General features: G+C 44.8%; 1 protein-coding gene across 6 annotated transcripts in view; it reads right to left on the reverse strand.

Moving 5' to 3' along the window:
- vit (vitrin) overlaps window positions 1-20,602 on the reverse strand; it is a 43,212-nt gene that overhangs the window by 5,287 nt on the left and 17,323 nt on the right. For 3 of the 6 annotated variants that reach the window (XM_029119759.2, XM_029119757.2, XM_029119758.2), the window contains exons 8-20: window positions 19,677-19,724; window positions 16,707-16,745; window positions 15,204-15,254; window positions 12,856-12,930; window positions 10,798-10,866; window positions 7,548-7,622; window positions 7,119-7,187; window positions 6,214-6,276; window positions 5,202-5,258; window positions 4,926-4,973; window positions 3,849-3,917; window positions 1,270-1,417; window positions 853-956 (exon numbers count right to left, since the gene is read on the reverse strand). In XM_029119759.2, coding sequence (XP_028975592.2) covers window positions 853-956; window positions 1,270-1,417; window positions 3,849-3,917; window positions 4,926-4,973; window positions 5,202-5,258; window positions 6,214-6,276; window positions 7,119-7,187; window positions 7,548-7,622; window positions 10,798-10,866; window positions 12,856-12,930; window positions 15,204-15,254; window positions 16,707-16,745; window positions 19,677-19,724 — 915 coding nt within the window. The remainder of the gene's footprint in view (window positions 1-852; window positions 957-1,269; window positions 1,418-3,848; window positions 3,918-4,925; window positions 4,974-5,201; window positions 5,259-6,213; window positions 6,277-7,118; window positions 7,188-7,547; window positions 7,623-10,797; window positions 10,867-12,855; window positions 12,931-15,203; window positions 15,255-16,706; window positions 16,746-19,676; window positions 19,725-20,602) is intronic. The other 3 variants (XM_029119760.2, XM_029119761.2, XM_029119762.2) reach the window with 3 other exon arrangements.

Below are 20,602 nucleotides of genomic sequence, written 5' to 3' on the forward strand. Positions count from 1 at the left end.
TGATCCCTGGCCAGGCATTTGTCGTACATGTGAAGTAACACAGCACTGCACAACGTAAAGCAGCTGTCAGCCTACCTGTCACAAGACGGTAGGTGATCTGTGTTGTACAGAGACATACAGAGACTAAAGTGCAGATGATGATGTTTAAATCTGCACCTCAGAGTGAGGGGTCACCAGCATGGGTCAGTTGTTCACTGCAACCCTGGAGCAATGCCTGTTTAGATGCCGCGCTCAAGAGCACATCACTAGGGATTTAAATCAGCAACCTTCTTGTTACTGGTCCAGGGATACTTGTTACCTGCTACCTACTTGCTACCTAACTGACCTTGCTGATTTGAGGGAGGTTACATTCTGTAAACATAAACAGCCCTATTTGTATCCAGCAGCAATGTTAAGTCGAGTCACAAAGAGTCAAGACACACCTAACAACCAACGCATAAAACTCAATTTCCAGACGGTAGCCTGCCCCCTTTAGTCTGCCAGGGCTGGTGAAACCAGATGCCTTTGGTCTGCCAGGGCTGGTGAAACCAGATGCCTTTGGTCTGGAGGCCTGTTGTTCAACTTTACGTTAACACCAGGGCTGCAATTTAACCAACAGTGTCTAGGGGCAAATTTAGATTTAATTCTACCCTCTGAATCTCAGCATGTGAAAATATAGTAAACATCTTTAGGAACAAGCAATAATTGTAGCCTTTTCACTTTTGCACTTACAGTAAGTTTTGCTCCTGCGGCCATGATGGCATCTGGCTTGGTAATGGCTGACCAGTCTTATCCTCTCTAGGAAGCTGTACATATATTACAGCCAAAGTTGTTTGCTGTGATGTTGTTTACTTCATTTATTCACCTACTCACCAACATTGGACATCCCCCCCTTCTGTGTGATTTTGTCTACAGCAGGCTTCAGGTCTTTGGAGTTAGAATAGGCCTTCAGACTGAACTCTGTTACTGGATCATCTCTGTAGAGAACAGCAACAATATTAACAAAAACTGAAAGAACCACAAAGTATATCTGATCTGGTTATCTATTACAAACAACAACAAAATACAGGAGAAGGAAAGACCTGACAGACAGTGGAGAGACCTGACAGAAAGTGGGCATGCCTGACAGGAGGTGAAAAGACCTGACTGGAAGTGGACAGACCTGACAGAAGAAAAGACATGTCAGGTCTCTCCAGTTCCTGTCAGGTCTGTCCACTTCCTGTCAGGTCTGTCCACTTTTTGATAGGAAGTGGAGAGAACAAATTCATAAAGAATGCTATATTTAGTTACCCATATTGGATGACACCCATCATGGGTCCAGCCACGCCCACGTTGATGACCTGTGCCACCTCAGCCAAGAAGTCCTTCTGGATCTTAAAGCGACGTTTCCCAATGCTCCAACTACCATCCATCAACCACGCTATGTCCACCTTACAGTCTGTAGAGAACAGGAAACAGCAGGAGGGTTATGGCCGCGGATAATAACCCTAGTGATAGATCTGATACACAAACAGCCTTAAGACCAGGCTAATAAAAAACCTCTCTGTTTACATCTCTTAAAGGGAGGATATGGATGTTATTTAGTAGAAGACATGGATGTGATACACTAGTAGATATGGATGTGATTTAGTAGAAGACATGAATGTGATATACTAGTAGATTTGGATGTGATTTAGTAGAAGACATGGATGTGATACACTAGTAAATATGGATGTGATTTAGTAGAAGACATGAATGTGATACACTAGTAGATTTGGATGTGATTTAGTAGAAGACATGGATGTGATACACTAGTAGAAATGGATGTGATTTAGTAGAAGACATGAATGTGATACACTAGTAGATTTGGATGTGATTTAGTAGAAGACATGGATGTGATACACTAGTAGATATGGATGTGATTTAGTAGAAGACATGAATGTGATACACTAGTAGATTTGGATGTGATTTAGTAGAAGACATGGATGTGATACACTAGTAGATATGGATGTGATTTAGTAGAAGACATGAATGTGATACACTAGTAGATATGGAGGTGATTTAGTAGAAGACATGGATGTGATACACTAGTAAATATGGATGTGATTTAGTAGAAGACATGAATGTGATACACTAGTAAATATGGATGTGATTTAGTAGAAGACATGGATGTGATACACTAGTAGATATGGATGTGATTTAGTAGAATACATGGATGTGATACACTAGTAAATATGGATGTGATTTAGTAGAAGACATGAATGTGATACACTAGTAAATATGGATGTGATTTAGTAGAAGTCATGGATGTGATACACTAGTAGATACGGATGTGAAAATGAACATGTGAATGTGATACCATAGAATATACTGATGAGCCAAAACATTATGCCCACTCATAGGTGAAGGGAATAACGTTGATCATCTCCTAACAAAGGTACCTTTCAAGGTCTGGGTATCAGTTCTCATAGTCAATGTGTTGGATGCAGGAGAAATGGGCAGGAGTAAAGAACTCAGCGACTTTGACAAGGACCAAATTGTTATGAACAGATTACTGGATCAGAGCTTCTCTGAAACTGTGAGGCTTGTGGGGTTCACCCGGTCAGCAGTGGTGAGTACGTACTGGCAGTGGTCCGAGGAGGGACAAACCACAAACCAGTGACTAGGTGTTGGGCACCAAAGGCTCATCGATGCACAAGGGCAACAAAGCCTATTCTGTCTGGTCCAAACCGATAGGTCTACTGTGGCACAAGTCACAGAACATGTTAATGATGGTTACGGGAGGAATGTGTCAGAACACACAGTACATTGCACCCGGCTGCATATGGGGCTGTGTAGCCGCAGACCGGTCAGAGAGCCCATGATGAACCCTGTCCACCGTCAAAAGCACCAACAATGGGCACACAAGCATCGGAACTGGACCTTGAAGCAGTGGAAGAAGGTGGTCTGGTCAGATGAGTCCCGTTCTCTTTTCCATCACGTGGACGGCCGTGGGCACCGTTCACCTGGGGAAGTGACGGACCAGGATGCACCGTGTGAAAATGTCCTGCTGGGAAACCCTGGATCTGGGCATTCATGTGCCACCAACCTAAACATTGTAGCAGACCAGGTACACCCCTTCATGGCAACGGTATTCCCTGATGGTATTCACCTCTTTCAGCAGGATAATGTGTCCTGCCATACTGCACAAATTGTTCAGGAATGGTTTAAGGAACATGATGAAGAGTTCAAGGTGTTGACTTGGCCTCCAAATTCCCGAGATCTCAGTCCAATTGAGCATCTGTGGGATGTGCTGGACAAACAGGTCCGAAGTTACAGGACTTGAAGGATCTGCTGCTAATGTCTTGGTGCCAGATACCACAGGACACCTTCAGGGATCTTGTAAAGTCCACCTTGGTGGGTCGGCGCTGTTTTGGCAGCACATGGTCATAATGTTTTGTCTCATCAGTGTATATGGATGTGATACAGGTGTAGAATATATGGATGTGACAGAGCAGAAGATGTTGATGTGATACACAAAAATACATGGAAGCCATACACAAGAAATTAATATTATGCAGTAGAAGATATGGATGTGAAACAGTACAAGATATGAATGTGATACAATACAATATATGGATGTGATCCACTGAAATACAGCTCCGGAAAAAAATTAAGATACCACTGCACCTTTTTCTTTCCTTTCCAAAAAAGTTGAAAAGGAAGGTTTTGAGTGAGGAACAGAAGCGTTCAATTTGCAGTGGTCTCTTAATTTAACCCTTCTGTTCCTCACTCAAAACCTTCCTTTTCAATGTTTTTGGAAAGGTAAGAAAAAGGTGCAGTGGTCTCTTAATGTTTTCCAGAGCTGTATATGGATGTGATACAGTAGAATACATGGATGATGAACCTACGTGGATCTCCCTGGGACAAAGGCTCTGGGACCGCTCTAGGTAAAGAGTCTTGCTCTCGGACACTTAAGCCTGGTTAGATGCATTATAGGATGGAGAGATGGAAGCTTGGTTAGACTGAGACAACACTTTCCTCTCTATACACTTTACATTCTGAAGTCTTGGTTCTGAATAGCCAAAAGACTTGTGTTGTTTTTAGAGGGTTTACTACAACACAGGTCCAATAAGTTAGCCAGATATTGCTGACACGTATAATAAAGAAAGCTAAACTTAGAAACATGTGTTTTGTTACCGGGTTGATTAGTGCATGCCCATTTCAAGCAGTTGTTACCAAACTATTTGTCAACATTTTGCTGGCTGACCTATGAACCTGTTTAATAGTATATATAATATGTTGTTGCTGGATATTCCAAGTTCTTGGTTCCACTGAAACATTGCAAACAGTGTGCGGCTTAGTTACAGTTACAGGACTGCATGTATAAAACAAGTTCTAAACAAGAAAGTGGACTCGAAGAGCGGTTTCAGAACTGCAATCTTGTTTGTAAGGGTTGGTGGCAGAGCGGTTTCCTTCCTTACTGAGACAGCCCCCATGTGTCCAGTTTCCTTCCAGGGTATATTACTACAATTAAAGGCTCCGTATTTACTGACGCACCCCAGCAGCTCTCCGAGGATGGAGGGAGAGGCTGGGATCTCCACGAATAACCTCTTACCAAAATGTGCACTTCCACGCTGCCCATAAGGTTTTTCTGTTTGTGCTGCCTGCATCATGCTATACAAACAGACCACCAGGATTACTCCTGTTATTATCTATCTATAGACGCTGCCACTAGTGCCAGTATATCTTCACCACTGGGCTTGGTACTTGTATAATTCAGTTGGCTGCTTGTGTACAGGACATCGCTACATACTGTACATACCTCAAGCATGAACATGGTACAGAACAATTACAGAGAAGAGGAATACTGCCGGGACGGGTTCCTGTTTCATGGCCGTTACTGCATTGGTCCTTGTGGGACTGGACAAGGTCAACAGGAGAGTGCTGGTACTAGAGGCATGTTACAAGATGCTACCGGGTCTCACCTGAATCATAAGCGTTCACCTCTGGTTTCCAGGCATCCACCGTCTCCACTGTGTGGGAGATATTACAGAAGCTGAGTGTTAGAAAGGCATACTGTAGCCCCCAGCACTGGCAGGACGTACTGGGCATAAAACACCTTGGGAGACAATATCAGTGACTGTCAAAGAATCAAAATGGAATGTTGACGTGTCAGTTGTTGGAGCAGAAGAGCTACAGTTCTGATTGGTGTGGCCCTGTCCACGGGCTCATCGCCCAGCCAACTGGACTTATGTACCCACCTCTAGTGGGAGTGTCTAGCGGTAACATACGCTCTGGGTCCGTGGACCGGGATGGTGCTGAAAGATGACAAGACAAGACCTCATCACTTCTCATTCAGGCAGACTTGTTGAAGTGTTCATGTTGGTGTGCTGGTATATTCATCTGTTGTTGTTGTTAAGTGTTGTTGTGTTAATAGACTGGTGTGTTGAAGGTTGTTGTGTTAATAGACTGGTGTGTTGAAGGTTGTTGTGTTAATAGACTGGTGTGTTGAAGGTTGTTGTGTTAATAGACTGGTGTGTTGAAGGTTGTTGTGTTAACGTCTCTGGGTATGTGTGTTTTCTTGTCTGTGGGATAAGAATGAGATATGTCAGACATGAGCTCAGGTTCATTTAGATGTAGATGCCTTCCACGGTCAAAACAGTGTTTACTGTCAACATAAAACTATCATGGAGCAGGTTTAGGCTTTGGTTAGTGCTTTGGGGTGAGTGTTGGTAGGAGGACTGCAATGCTAAAACTAACCTCCAAATGCAGAAAAGGTGAATAAACATGGTTATGTTTTTTATTCTTGGACTTAAATAGGTGGGCAGATTTACATTTATATTTGAGTAATTTAACAAGCGCTCTTAGAGTGATTTACATTACGGGCTAACATTTAAGACCCTGGTGAAACAATCACACAGTATAGCAGTGAGAATTAGTTATCGGAAAAGATCAGTGCTGGAAAGATGACCATACAGATGATCAGATCAGAGTTTTACAGAGACAAAAGTAGTATACAAATTTGGTGATTTTGATTAAAAAATAATGATATTGATAATCCTCAACATACAGTACATCTGACTGAGTCACATATTTTATGTATGAAAACAATCAAATCTTTATCTTTCAATACTTTTAGTTACAACGTTCAAGAAAATTCCCAGGATTTCGATGAATCCTGGTTGGAAGATCTCCAGAATGAAAAGGTAACAAGCAGTATATCCAGAATCGTCCAACCAGAATTTCGAAGACAGAAAATGAAAAAGAACTTACGGTACTGCCCAAAGTTATGAAACCAGCGTTCATACTCGGAGATATCAGGCCTGGGGTCGCGGGCTGGTCGGGAAGATGTTTTTACATCATGTTAACTTTAATGTTAGTTAGGATTCAAGATGCACACTTTCCATGCTTGTGAGTGGACAGATTTAGAGTTTAACCAATCACAGACCAGTTTGTGGGTAAGTTCTAGCTTCCACTTAAGTTTGAATCCCTGCTTGATACATACATTTTGGGACATACAAATGAATGATGTATTCCAATAAAACAAATGAATGCCTGTTGAGCATAGATTAACTGTGGTACCACCAGAAACCATAGATTAGCTGTAGTGCCACCAGAAACCAGATCATGTGCTTGTTTTTTTTTAAACAAAACCAATGCAAAAAGTCACTCCCCTTTGACCACTTTGTTATGGATTCAACTTTGGATTTTAGCTTTAAATCTTCATTCACCAAGTCTCCAGTGGACATCAGTGCAGAACATTCTGACTTAAGTGGAAGAATCCCCACAAAGAGAATAACGTATTCCCACAGGTAAATGCCCTTTAGTGTTAACCCGGATGACGATCATATACCCCTGTACGAGAACAGCTGGACTGTTACTGGCAGGGAATCTCAGTCACAGTGGAGCCATATTAAAGCCATGAGGCAAGCAGAGCACCAGGTACATGAGAATATCCATCATACCAGCGTGGGTTGTTCTTTACATGCTACACGCTAATATGAAGAGATGTGGAGACCTGGCCTCTGCACACACAGGTCATAGAATCGATTTACAATGCACACAACCAAAATGACGTTTTTGGTTACTGCACACAGTATTGCCTCAGAGGTGCAGTACCATAATGTTCTGTCAGGGGGCAGTAGAGACACTGTTGTCCTAAAGTCTCGCTGACTTACCTGCGATCTCTGGCGCAGCCTCTGCCTCACTCCATGTGTAGCCAGAATCTGGAGCAGCTTGACTGGCGTCTGGATTTACAGCACAGAGGATTAGCTAGTAGGAGACTACTGGCTAACACAGTTGATAAAGGACTGTCTCAGTTCCATTTAAATTCTGAATTCCAATATATTTGAAATACATTGGACACGGCAGATATTGAAATGGGACTTGACTACTGGTCTGGCATTGACAAGCAGAAGCCAGCATGCAGAATATAACAACTAGATGTGTTGATACTGTGAAATGTTACACAAAGATTTATAATTAATATTATAACCATTATAAAATATTGCTATGCTGCATTATTTGTTGAATTTACTGTTACTATGCACTAGTCATCTGTAAACTTATTGTCATGTAGAAGAAATGGTGCTCCTTGTCTTTATTACCTGTTGGTCGCCTTGCTCCAGGTGACCAATCAGGTCGTGCAAAGGAAGCGGTTGGCCAATCCCTACGGGCCACAGCTGAGAGGGTGAGGGGGGATTAGAATGCTGCGTTAATGTGATGCAGTGTGATGTCATCTTGTGATGTCATCGCTCCCTCTGACCACCGAAACCATTTATGTCATAACTGACCAGAGTACGAAATGATGAAATCAGACCATTTGTCCTCTCTAAACCAAGTAAAAACACCTTTCTCAGCACTCACACATTTATCATCCCAGGACCATTTCACACAAAGAGATCTCCAATTGTTTTATACTAGGAGGTACGACTGTGTAACATGTCTACACATATATGGTAGCCACAATGAAGCTTGGATGGACCCAAGTCTGCTAAACAACCTGATGAGTGACACACTGTTCCCCAATTGACCCTGGTTAGAAGTACTACACCATAGAGGCCCACCACAGCTATTGGATATGAGTTGACCCAGAGGAAACTACCTGCAGGGTGGAGGGATATGAGTTGACCCAGAGGAAACTACCTGCAGGGTGGAGATATGAGTTGACCCAGAGGAAACTACCTGCAGGGTGGAGGGATATGAGTTGACCCAGAGGAAACTACCTGCAGGGTGGAGATATGAGTTGACCCAGAGGAAACTACCTGCAGGGTGGAGGGATATGAGTTGACCCAGAGGAAACTACCTGCAGGGTGGAGATATGAGTTGACCCAGAGGAAACTACCTGCAGGGTGGAGATATGAGTTGACCCAGAGGAAACTACCTGCAGGGTGGAGATATGAGTTGACCCAGAGGAAACTACCTGCAGGGTAGAGATATGAGTTGACCCAGAGGAAACTACCTGCAGGGTGGAGGGATATGAGTTGACCCAGAGGAAACTACCTGCAGGGTGCAGGGATATGAGTTGACCCAGAGGAAACTACCTGCAGGGTGGAGGGATATGAGTTGACCCAGAGGAAACTACCTGCAGGGTGCAGGGATATGAGTTGACCCAGAGGAAACTACCTGCAGGGTGGAGGGATATGAGTTGACCCAGAGGAAACTACCTGCAGGGTGGAGGGATACCCAGAAGTCACAAGGCGCTATCTGATCCTACTATTCTGAGTTCTGAATGGTACTCTATTCCCTATGCAGTGCTCCATTGCCTATAAGAAAGAAATTCACTACATAGGGGATATTGTGCTGTTTGGGACAAAGTACAGTTTATTTTCTTCACACCACTTGGCCTTTCTTCTGACACGTCAAAGATTACTGAGAACTGTGGTTAAACCATTCTAGATCTGTAACTATCCAGGCCCCTAGAGCTACTAGCACTCAGGGATTTGTGGTCAACACATTGAGCTACGAAGAAAAAACTACAGGCAAAATTCAACATGGCCAAACGAGCAAATACAATGAATTGTTGGACCGTCTTTATCCATGTTTGCTTGCAATGCTGGGCTTACTCCAACTTTGCCCTTGGTTCATTATAACATTACAATGTTTCTGTCTGCTGGTGACAGAAATAATCGCCAGAGGCAACAATTATGTGAAGAATTCAATGTATGTTTTGTGTATAAATGGGATTAGCAATGTGTCTCATCAGGAACGTTCTAGTGTGACCGGTCTCTGAGGACGTCTATAGGAGCTGTGCCTCCGTTATGCTCCAGCATTGGGCCTCCTAGACCAGAAAACCTGATTAACGTGTGAGAACTAAGACACCAACCACAACACACCAAACAACAACCAAAACACACAGGGAGTGAATCCATCTGGACTGATAACAAGCCACTACGACTAAACACCACACATTCCCAGGGCCCCCCCGCCACCCCAGAGGAATCCTGGGTAAACAGCAGCAACAGAGGCCTTACAACAACACACATACCCTGAACAGTGGGGTTCCCACGCACTGCTGTGGCTGTGGTGTGTGTTGTCTGGGAGGAGGGGGAGGAGCCAGACTAACTGGCTAACATAGCAAAGCATACCTAACCCTAACCCTAACCCTAACCATAACCCTAACCCTAACCATAACCATAACCATAACCCTAACCATAACCCTAACCATAACCCTAACCATAACCCTAACCCTAACCATAACCATAACCGTGGGAGAATGGCTCTAATGCTCTAATACCAAAAGCCTGCCCCCAACCAAACCTGGATACACAGTAGATGGTGTTTGGATATTACACTGTGCGTATGTGTGGTGATTTAATTTCAGAAGAGCCACGGTCACGCCCGCCAGATTTCCCACCACAGCTATGGGCAGAGACTGAGGGATCCACGGTTCTTACCAACACCACAGTTAAGAGGAAACACAGCTCTCTCAGAGGCCCCTAAGCCTGGTGTGGGGAGTCCTTTCAGTCTAGTCAGACAGGCTGCTTGCCTGAATCACACAGGGCCTCCTGGCTCCAGTTATACAGAGGTTTGGCTGGGCTTGCTGTTCTGAGGGAGCTCCACTGAGCTGTCTCTTCTTTCATCTCTTTCTGTGTCCTTCTTTAAATGTTTACCAGGCAGTGAACAGATGGCACCTGATCTATCTTAGTAGGAATTCACTGTTATTACAGATCTAAGAAAACATTTGTGTTGTCATGACCCATATATCTAAAGACATGTTATCAATATTTCAGATCACGTCTCTCAACTCCCAAGGAAGAGATAACAAAGTACATATGTATTTTTCTCAGCTTAGTATTTCTTTCAAGATATTTTTAGACCTTTTTTACAACTGCTGTTTTTACTGCCTGTCATGTCAGCTTGTCATAAAACTGTTGATGTGCTGTCTAACCTGGAACCTCTTCATCCATTGTCTTTTATTCTGCGGTGGAGCAGTAGGATGTTTCCTTCACAACACAGGCTGCATCTCAAATGGCACCACTTACTACATAGTACACTGGTCTGGGTCTGGTCTAGGTCTGAACTGTTTCTGGTCTGGGTCTGGTCTAGGTCTGAACTGGTTCTGGCCTGGGTCTGGTCTAGGTCAGAACTGGCTCTGGCCTGGATCTGGGTCTGGTTCTCAGTCTGGTCTGGTTCTGGTCTGGTTCTGGGTCTGGTTCTGGTTCATGGTCTGGTTCTGGTCTGGTTCTGTGTCAGGTCTGGTTCTGAGTCAGGTCTGGTTCTGTTCTGGTTTTCTGGCTCTGAGTCAGACCTGGGTATGGTTCTGAGTCAGGTCTGGTTCTGGTCTGGTTCTGAGTCACGTCTGGGTCTGGTTCTGGTCTGGTTCTGGTCTGGTTCTGGAGATCTTAAGGGACTTACTTGGGTTGTGCTGTGGTGACTGCTGCCGGTTCTTCTCCACTGGGACTGGTTGAACCACCCTGTTAAAAGCTGCTCAGCAATGAGAAAATGGATGGAGGAGATTGTAAGCGCAAGACAGAGAGAAAAATAGAGTGATAGCATAGATGAGACAGAGAGAAAAATAGAGTGATAGCATAGATGAGACAGAGAGAAAAATAGAGTGATAGCATAAATGAGACAGAGAGAAAAATAGAGTGATAGCATAGATGAGACAGAGAGAAAAATAGAGTGATAGCATAGATGAGACAGAGAGAAAAATAGAGTGATAGCATAGATGAGACAGAGAGAAAAATAGAGTGATAGCATAGATGAGACAGAGAGAAAAGATAATCAGACAAAGTGATAGCATAGATGAGAAGAGAAAGATCATCAGAAAAAGAGAGAGACCGCATGGACGAGGGACAGAGAAAAGAGAGAGAGACCGCATGGACGAGGGACAGAGAAAAGAGAGAGAGACCGCATGGACGAGGGACAGAGAAAAAGAGAGAGAGACCGCATGGACGAGAGACAGAGAAAAGAGAGAGACCGCATGGACGAGGGACAGAGAAAAGAGAGAGAGACCGCATGGACAAGGGACAGAGAAAAGAGAGAGAGACCGCATGGACGAGGGACAGAGAAAAAGAGAGAGACCGCATGGACGAGAGACAGAGAAAAGAGAGAGACCGCATGGACGAGGGACAGAGAAAAGAGAGAGAGACCGCATGGACGAGGGACAGAGAAAAAGAGAGAGACCGCATGGACGAGGGACAGAGAAAAGAGAGAGAGACCGCATGGACGAGGGACAGGGAAAAAGAGAGAGACCGCATGGACGAGGGACAGAGAAAAAGAGAGAGACCGCATGGACGAGGGACAGAGAAAAGAGAGAGACCGCATGGACGAGGGACAGAGAAAAGAGAGAGAGACCGCATGGACGAGGGACAGAGAAAAGAGAGAGAGACCGCATGGACGAGGGACAGAGAAAAAGAGAGAGAGGAGAACTTCCGGTTGTGTGAGAGGAAGAAGACAGGGAGGAGAAGAGAGGACTTCAGTTCAGCAGCTCAGGACTTTTACACAAAACAGCTGTTTGATTCTCTCTATGTCACTCTTTCTCACTCTTTCTCTCTCTCTCTCTCATTCTCTATCTCAGCCCCCTCAACATGATATGAAAAACAATAGGACATGTGCTGAGTGTATTCACAGGGCTTTAGATCAACTTCATTTGCTCTTTTCATCTTCCAGACTATAAATATTTAGAAGTAGAAGTTCAAGATGCTCCTGATGGCAGATGGAGGCTCTGTCCAAAATGGCACACTATTAGCTAGATAGTGTGGACTTCTTTTGACCAGACTAGTGCTGTGTGTAGGTGATAGGGAGCCTTTAGGGGCGCAGTATGTTGCAGTACGTTATTTAACAGCAGTGAGCTTTTAAAGAAAAACAATTAGAGGCCACAGGAAAGCTGTGTTCGCAGAGAGGCTTTGTATTATTTATTAGTATGAAGTATCTCTAATAGAAGGATGAATGGTGGAAAGAATGGAGCAAACGAGTAGAGGGTTTGCAGTTAGAAAATCAAAAGGAATGGTGAGGGTTTAATAGGTGGAGTACAAGGGCTGGAAGATTGGAGTGTGGAAGGGTAAGTGTTTAATAGGTGAAGGAGTAGAAGGGCTTGAGGATGGGAAGATAGATGCCTGAGGGTTTAATAGGTGAAGGAGTAGAAGGGCTTGAGGATGGGAAGATAGAAGCCTGAGGGTTTAATAGGTGAAGGAGTAGAAGGGCTTGAGGATGGGAAGATAGAAGCCTGAGGGTTTAATAGGTGAAAATATTGAAGGGCTGGAGGATTGGAGGGTGGAAGGAGGTTAAAGGGGTTTATGGGTGGGCAGTGTTGTGATATTGAAATATTCTTTCCAGATATCTTCTTTGCCCACTCTCTAACACCATTAACCCCACAATCTACCCCAGGTCCTACCCAAAGAAGTTCAGATGAGGATCAATCTATTTATGTTGGTTTAGGAGGTTAGTGTGGGGTGAGGTTTGACCTCTGACCTGTTCCGGAGGGTGAGCCGGGCGCTGGTTGTCTCCTGATGGTAGGTGATCCGGCTGCCTCTGGCCTGCGAGAACCTGTCAACAAAGTGACCATAGATATTAGAACCTGTCAACAAAGTGACCATAGATATTAGAACCTGTCAACAAAGTGACCCAAACACAAAATAAGATTGTGAACCATAGATAATACAACCGGAAAACATTACATCGTAAGCATGTTAGGCATGAGAACGTTACAGAACGCAAAATTAGTCGGGAGACTCAGGATGAACTAATTACTAAAACAATGCAACAATAAACACACCACCCTCTCCTTGACATGATAGACCCAGCGATCAAACACTGTAGCACCTTCAAAGTGATTGGGTTAGGGTTAGGGTTGGCCCCCCTGGGGATACTTGTTTGATTATTGTTTGAGCGCTGAGTTTTGAGGGACAGTCTTTTCTTGATAGTTCCTGGGTGGTGTGATGGAGCTTCTACTTCCTGATTATTGCAAATGTGCTCACTTTGATATCCAAACACATGGATATATATATATTTTTTTTACCCTTTTACTAATCTCTGCATTTGTATTACTTTGTTTCTAACTTCTGTACAATGCTCTTTGGTCTTAATTTTCAATTATGATGCTTCAACATTGGATTTCTATCCAGAAAACCACTGTTTGTTCACAGGCAGAGGCCAGTTGAAATATTACTGTGTCCTCATTTGGGACATTTCTTTAATCTGTGTAAACTGGGAGTTTTAACAGCACATGGGGTTGAATACTTATGCAAGTAGTATATTTTTTAAAATGTTCTTACAAATATTTCCCAACTTAAAACCAATCACAGAATACAATAATTGATTGTCATTTTGAAAAATAAAAGATCAAACAGAACAAAACTGTATCATTTGCAATTCAGTAAAATTATACTTTTTCATATATATGCTAGGCCAGCCTTAAATGAACAATTAAGGATCAGTTGCAAGCATGTTGTTTTACATAATAATCTGACATCTAACTACGCTTCACCAGTGTTCCCTGGTTTTAATTTCATGAAATGTACCAAAGCCGTCAAGGGAGAAAGACAGGGGCCGGACCTCAAGTGTCATCCAATAGGATTTTATAAGGTGAAAAGGAAAGAACAAGCAAATAGTACGACATAAAGCATGACATAAAGACATAAAGCAAATAGTATGACATAAAAATAAAGCATGACATAAAGACATAAAGCAAATAGTACGACATAAAGATAAAGCATGACATAAAGACATAAAGCAAATAGTACGACATAAAGATAAAGCATGACATAAAGACATAAAGCAAATAGTATGACATAAAGATAAAGCATGACATATAGACATAAAGCAAATAGTATGACATAAAGATAAAGCATGACATAAAGACATAAAGCAAATAGTATGACATAAAGATAAAGCATGACATAACGACATAAAGCAAATAGTATGACATAAAGATAAAGCATGACATAAAGACATAAAGCAATAGTATGACATAAAGATAAAGCATGACATAAAGACATAAAGCAAATAGTATGACATGAAGATAAAGCATGACATAAAGACATAAAGCAAATAGTATGACATAAAGATAAAGCATGACATAACGACATAAAGCAAATAGTATGACATAAAGATAAAGCATGACATAAAGACATAAAGCAATAGTATGACATAAAGATAAAGCATGACATAAAGACACAGGAGTCAGTAGACCAACAGACACAGGAGTCAGTAGAGCAACAGACACAGTAGTCAGTAGACCAACAGACACAAGAATCAGTAGACCAACAGACACAGGAGTCAGTAGACTAACAGACACAGGAATCAGTAGACTAACAGACACAGGAATCAGTAGACCAACAGACACAGGAATCAGTTGACCAACAGACACAGGAGTCAGTAGACCAACAGACACAGACACAGGAATCGGCAGCTACTGGCTGGATATAAAATAGAACTAGACCTGAGCAGAACAATCCGGAACTGTTTGGGAAACCCACGGAGGTCCCAGTAAACGTATTACAGACCTGTGTACATGGTCAAGAGTGGCATGCCAAGACCTCAACCCAGACAGCAAAGAAAACGATCAAAACAAATAGAAACTACACTGGAGAAAGCTCCAACAGTGTGTGAGACAGACAGACAGTCCAGGGCTGAAGTGAGCTCCAACAGTCTTAGAGACAGACAGACAGTCCAGTGCTGTAGAGAGCTCCAACAGTGTGTGAGACAGACAGACAGACAGGACCGGGTGTGGCCGAGTGGGAAGGGTTGAGGGCGAACAGGTGAAAAAGTTGAGGCAGTCAGAGGAATGACAAGGGTCCATTTATTAAGGTTTATATTACCTGTGTTGACCCGGGATGGAAGCCTACTGGCATATGTTCCGCCTCGGAAAGCTTTGAATAAGACATTTATACTGGTTCAATTCAGGCCTTTCCAAACCCATTTCAGTAGTTTTCCCGTTTGGAGGTTTTCACTACAAATATGGTTCCATAGAGCTATGTAACATCTCACTCTAACAACAGTACTGACTAAATTCAGTTCATCAACCAGCTAACAATTAGAATCAAGTGCATTGGTTTAGTGTTGGTGTGAGAACCCACAGGAGGGTTTAGATTTAGATTTACAGGTTATACACCCATCAGCCATAACATTATGACCACTTGCCTAATATTGTGCAGGTCCCCCTTATGCCGCCAAAACAGCCCTGACCCGTCGAGGCATGGACTCCACTAGACCTCTGAAGGTGTGCTGTGGTATCTGGCACCAAGACGTTAGCAGCAGATCCTTTAAGTCCTGTAAGTTGGAAGTTGGGGCCTCCATGGATCGGACCTGTTTGTCCAGCACATTCAACAGGTGCTCGATTGGATTGAGATATGGGGAATTTGGAGGCCAAGTCAACACCTTGAACTCCTTGTTGTGTTCCTCAAACCATTCCTGAACCACTTTTGCTTTGTGGCAGGGCGCATTATCCTGCTGAAAGAGGCCAATGCCATCAGGGAATACCGTTGCCATGAAAGGGTGCACATGGTCTGCAACAATGCTTACGTATGAGGAACGTGTCGAAGTAACATCCACATGAATGGCAAGACCCAAGGTTTCCTAGCAGAACATTGCCCAAAGCATCACACTGCCTCCACTGGCTTGCCTTCTTCCCATAGTGCATCCTGGTGCCATGTGTTCTCCAGGTAAGCGACCCACACAGCCATCCATGTGATGTAAAAGAAAACATGATTCATCAGACCAGGCCACCTTCTTCCACAGCTCCAAAGTCCAGTTCTGATGCTCATGTGCACATTGTAAGCGCTTTCGGCAGTGCACAAGGGTCAGCATGGGCACCCTGACTGGTCTGCGGCTACGCAGGCTCATACGCAACAAACTGTGATGCCCTGTGTGTTCTGACACCTTTCTATCAGTTCAAGCATTAATCTTTTCAGCAATTTGAGCCTCAGTAGCTTGTCTGTTGGATCGGACCACACGGGCCCCACATGCATCAACGAGCCTTGATCCTGTCGCTGGTTCACCGCTTTTCCTTGGACCATTTTTGATAGGCACTGACCAGTTTTGGAGATGTTCTGACCCAGTAGTCTAGCTGTCACAATTCGGCCCTTGTCAAAGACACACATATCCTTACTCGTGCCCATTTTTCCTGCTTCTAACATATCAACTTTGAGGACAGAATGTTCACTTGCTGCCTAATATACCCCACCCACTGACAGGTGCCATGATAATGAGATTGTCAGGGTTATTCACTTCACCTGTCAGTGGTCATAATGTTATGGCTGATGGGTGTATTACAGTAAAGACTATTACTTAAAGCACATAAAACAAATGAGAGTGGAACATACCTGGGATTGGAACCTTTCCTTGACTAGTCTGTGACTGCCCTATAGATAGCCAACAGATACCCAATGTTGAGAATTACGCAATATGGTTATAGAGATTACAGTTTTTCTGAATTGCTAAAACACTAAACCCCATTCTCTGAACCAAATTCTCAGTGGCCCAAACCCATTTCTGGAATCAGTCACTCTTTTGGCAAAACCTAAAACTAATTCAGGTAGACATCATTTGCAAATAGCATTCACACAGTTTGCAAAAGACTTTCGGGAAAGTCTATGCCAGGGTACTGGAGAGGAGAATACGGCCGATAGTAGAACCTCGGATTCAGAAGGAACAGTGTGGTTTTCGTCCAGGCCGTGGAACACTGGACCAGCTCTATACCCTCTACAGGGTGCTGGAGGGTTCATGGGAGTTTGCCCAACCAGTCCACATGTGTTTTGTGGATTTGGAGAAGGCATTCGACTGTGTCCCTCGCGGCATCCTGTGGAGGGTGCTTCAGGAGTATGGGGTCCTGGGTCCTTTGCTAAGGGCTGTCAGGTCCCTGTACGACCGAAGCAGGAGCTTGGTTCGCATTGCCGGCAGTAAGTCAAACTTGTTCCCAGTGCATGTTGGACTCCGGCAGGGCTGCCCTTTATCGCCGGTTCTGTTTGTAATTTTTATGGACAGAATTTCTAAGCGCAGCCAGGGGCCGGAGGGTGTCAGGTTTGGGGACCACACGATTTCGTCTCTGCTCTTTGCCGATGATGTTGTCGTGTTGGCCACTTCAAACCAGGACCTTCAGCATGCACTGGGACGGTTTGCAGCTGAGTGTGAAGCGGTTGGGATGAAAATCAGTACCTCCAAATCCGAGGCCATGGTCCTCAGTCGGAAAAGGGTGGCTTGCCCACTTCAGGTTGGTGGAGAGTGCCTGCCTCAAGTGGAGGAGTTTAAGTATCTAGGGGTCCTGTTCATGAGTGAGGGAAGGAAGGAACGGGAGATTGACAGACGGATCGGTGCAGCTTCTGCAGTAATGTGGTCGATGTATCTGCCTGTCGTGGTGAAGAAAGAGCTGAGCCGCAAGGCGAAGCTCTCGATTTACCGGTCAATCTACGTCCCTACTCTCACCTATGGTCATGAGCTTTGGGTCATGACCGAAAGGACAAGATCCCAGATACAGGCGGACGAAATGAGCTTTCTCTGCAGGGTGGCTGGGCGATCCGTTAGAGATAGGGTTAGAAGCTTGGTCACCCGGGAGGAGCTCAGAGTAGAGCCGCTGCTCCTCCACATCGAGAGGGGACAGCTGAGGTGGCTTGGGCATCTGATCTGGATGCCTCCTGAACGCATTCCCGGGAAGGTGTTCCGGGCCCGTCCCACCGGGAGGAGACCCTGGGGAAGACCTAGGACACGCTGGAGGGACTATGTCTCCCGGCTGGCCTGGGAACGCCTCAGTGTCCCCCCAGGAAGAGCTGGAGGAAGTGTCTGGGGAGAGGGATGTCTGGGCATCTCTTCTTAGACTGCTGCCCCCGCGACCCGGCCCCGGATGAGCGGAAGATGATGATGATGATGAATATATTCATACAGAATTCAATATATTCACTGAACTAAGTTGGGATTATTATATTATATATTATTATTTATTGCAAAATGCTTTTACTATTTACAATTTTAACTACATGCCCTGGGTGCTGTGTTCTCCGTTTTTATATATAGTGTCTAATGAATGCTCTGTAGTGTTTATATATTGGCTGGCTGTGTGTATGATCTGAAAGAATTGTTTGATTTTGAGAACAGATGAAATGGCTTTGAGGTGAGTGTTTGATTTTGACAAGAGTCAGGGGTTTTGTGAATGTAGTATGAAGATTTGAATCTGTGTTTAAAGTTTTGAGAAAATGGGTGGTTTCAAAAAATGTGTCTTAGCAATTGTGAAAAACTGTAAAAACATTATCATGTACATTTTATGTAAAGCTACATTGATAACAACAACAACAACGCTAACAATAACACATTATGTTGTTTCACCCAAAGCCAGAGATGGTCTACAGTAGTGTTTGGCTAAAATAGGTAACTTCACATTTTTTAAAGCATTCAAAATGATTTGGCTGTACCAAAAACAAATGAGACATTTCATGGATATTGTGGGATGCCAAAGGCTAGCACCTAACAAGACACAATAGTGACAACACGAGACACAACAGTGACAACACGAGACACAACAGTGACAACACAAGACACAAGAGTGACATCATGAGGCACAACAGTGACAACACGAGACACAACAGTGACATCATGAGACACAACAGTGACATCATGAGGCACAACAGTGACAACACGAGACACAACAGTGACATCATGAGGCACATCAGTGACAACATGAGACACAACAGTGACATCATGAGGCACTAGATACACACACAAATCTGACATACTGACCACACAAATATATAAAAAATCTGACCCCACAACAAATAACAACCAATATATTGATGACAAAGACATTAACAGAGCAGAACCCACAACAAATAACAACCAACATACTGATGGCACAGACATCTATAAAACAGACCTCATAATGAATAGCAACCGACATACTGACCACACAGACATCAACCACGCAGAACCCACAACAAATAACAACCAACATATTGACCACACAGACATCAACCGAGCAGAAACCACAACAAATGACAACCGACATACTGATGGCACAGACATCTATAGAACAGACCCCACAATGAACAGCAACCAACATACTGACCACACAGACCACCATGTCAACAACCCATTCAAAACCAAGGCCCCACCAGCACCTCAGACTCATAGACCATCTCAGACATCTGAGGTGATGTCACAGACATCTGAGGTGATGTCACAGACATCTGAGGTGATGTCACAGACATCTGAGGTGATGTCACAGACATCTGAGTTGATGTCACAGACATCTGAGGTGATGTCACAGACATCTGAGTTGATGTCACAGACATCTGAGGTGAACTTACTTTTACTGGAGGCTGCTGCTACAGATGCAAAGTATGGATGACTGCTGCCTGGATCAGAGAGACAGACTTGGTTACCCAGGGAGCGGAGAGGGGGTCTATGGTTACCCGGGGAGGAGGGGGGGGGACTATTGTTACCCGGGGAGGGGAGAGGGGGGGCTATGGTTACCCGGGGAGGGAGTGGGGGGCTATGGTTACCCGGGGAGGGGAGAGGGGGGGCTATGGTTACCCGGGGCGGAGTGGGGGGCTATGGTTACCCGGGGAGGGGGGGCTACGGTTACCCGGGGAGGGGGGGGCTATGGTTACCCGGGGAGGGGGGGGGCTATGGTTACCCGGGGAGGGGGGGCTATGGTTACCCGGGGAGGGAGTGGGGGGCTATGGTTACCCGGGGAGGGAGTGGGGGGCTATGGTTACCCGGGGAGGGAGTGGGGGTCTTGTCCCCATCTCTGGGGGAGGGAGCGGGGGGCTATGGTTAACCTGGGCGGAGTGGGGAGCTATGGTTACCCGGGGAGGGGTGGCTATGGTTACTTGGGGAGGGGAGTGGGGGGCTATGGTTACCCGGGGTGGAGAGGGGGGGGGACTATGGTTACCGTGGAGGGAGTGGGGGGCTATGGTTACCCGGGGAGGGAGTGGGGGGCTATGGTTACCCGGGGAGGGGGGGGGGCTATGGTTACCTGGGGAGGGGAGTGGGGGGATATGGTTACCCGGGGAGGGGTGGCTATGGTTACTTGGGGAGGGGAGTGGGGGGCTATGGTTACCCGGGGTGGAGAGGGGGGGGACTATGGTTACCGTGGAGGGAGTGGGGGGCTATGGGTACCCAGGGAGGTGAGGGGGTGGGTGGGAGAGGGGGGAGACCTTCACATACCTTGCTCATGTGTCGTAGATACAATAGAGTACCAGGCCAGTTAGTGACCATGATCGGGTGATTA

This window comes from Esox lucius, chromosome 5 (assembly GCF_011004845.1).
Source record: "Esox lucius isolate fEsoLuc1 chromosome 5, fEsoLuc1.pri, whole genome shotgun sequence".
NCBI lineage: Eukaryota > Metazoa > Chordata > Actinopteri > Esociformes > Esocidae > Esox > Esox lucius.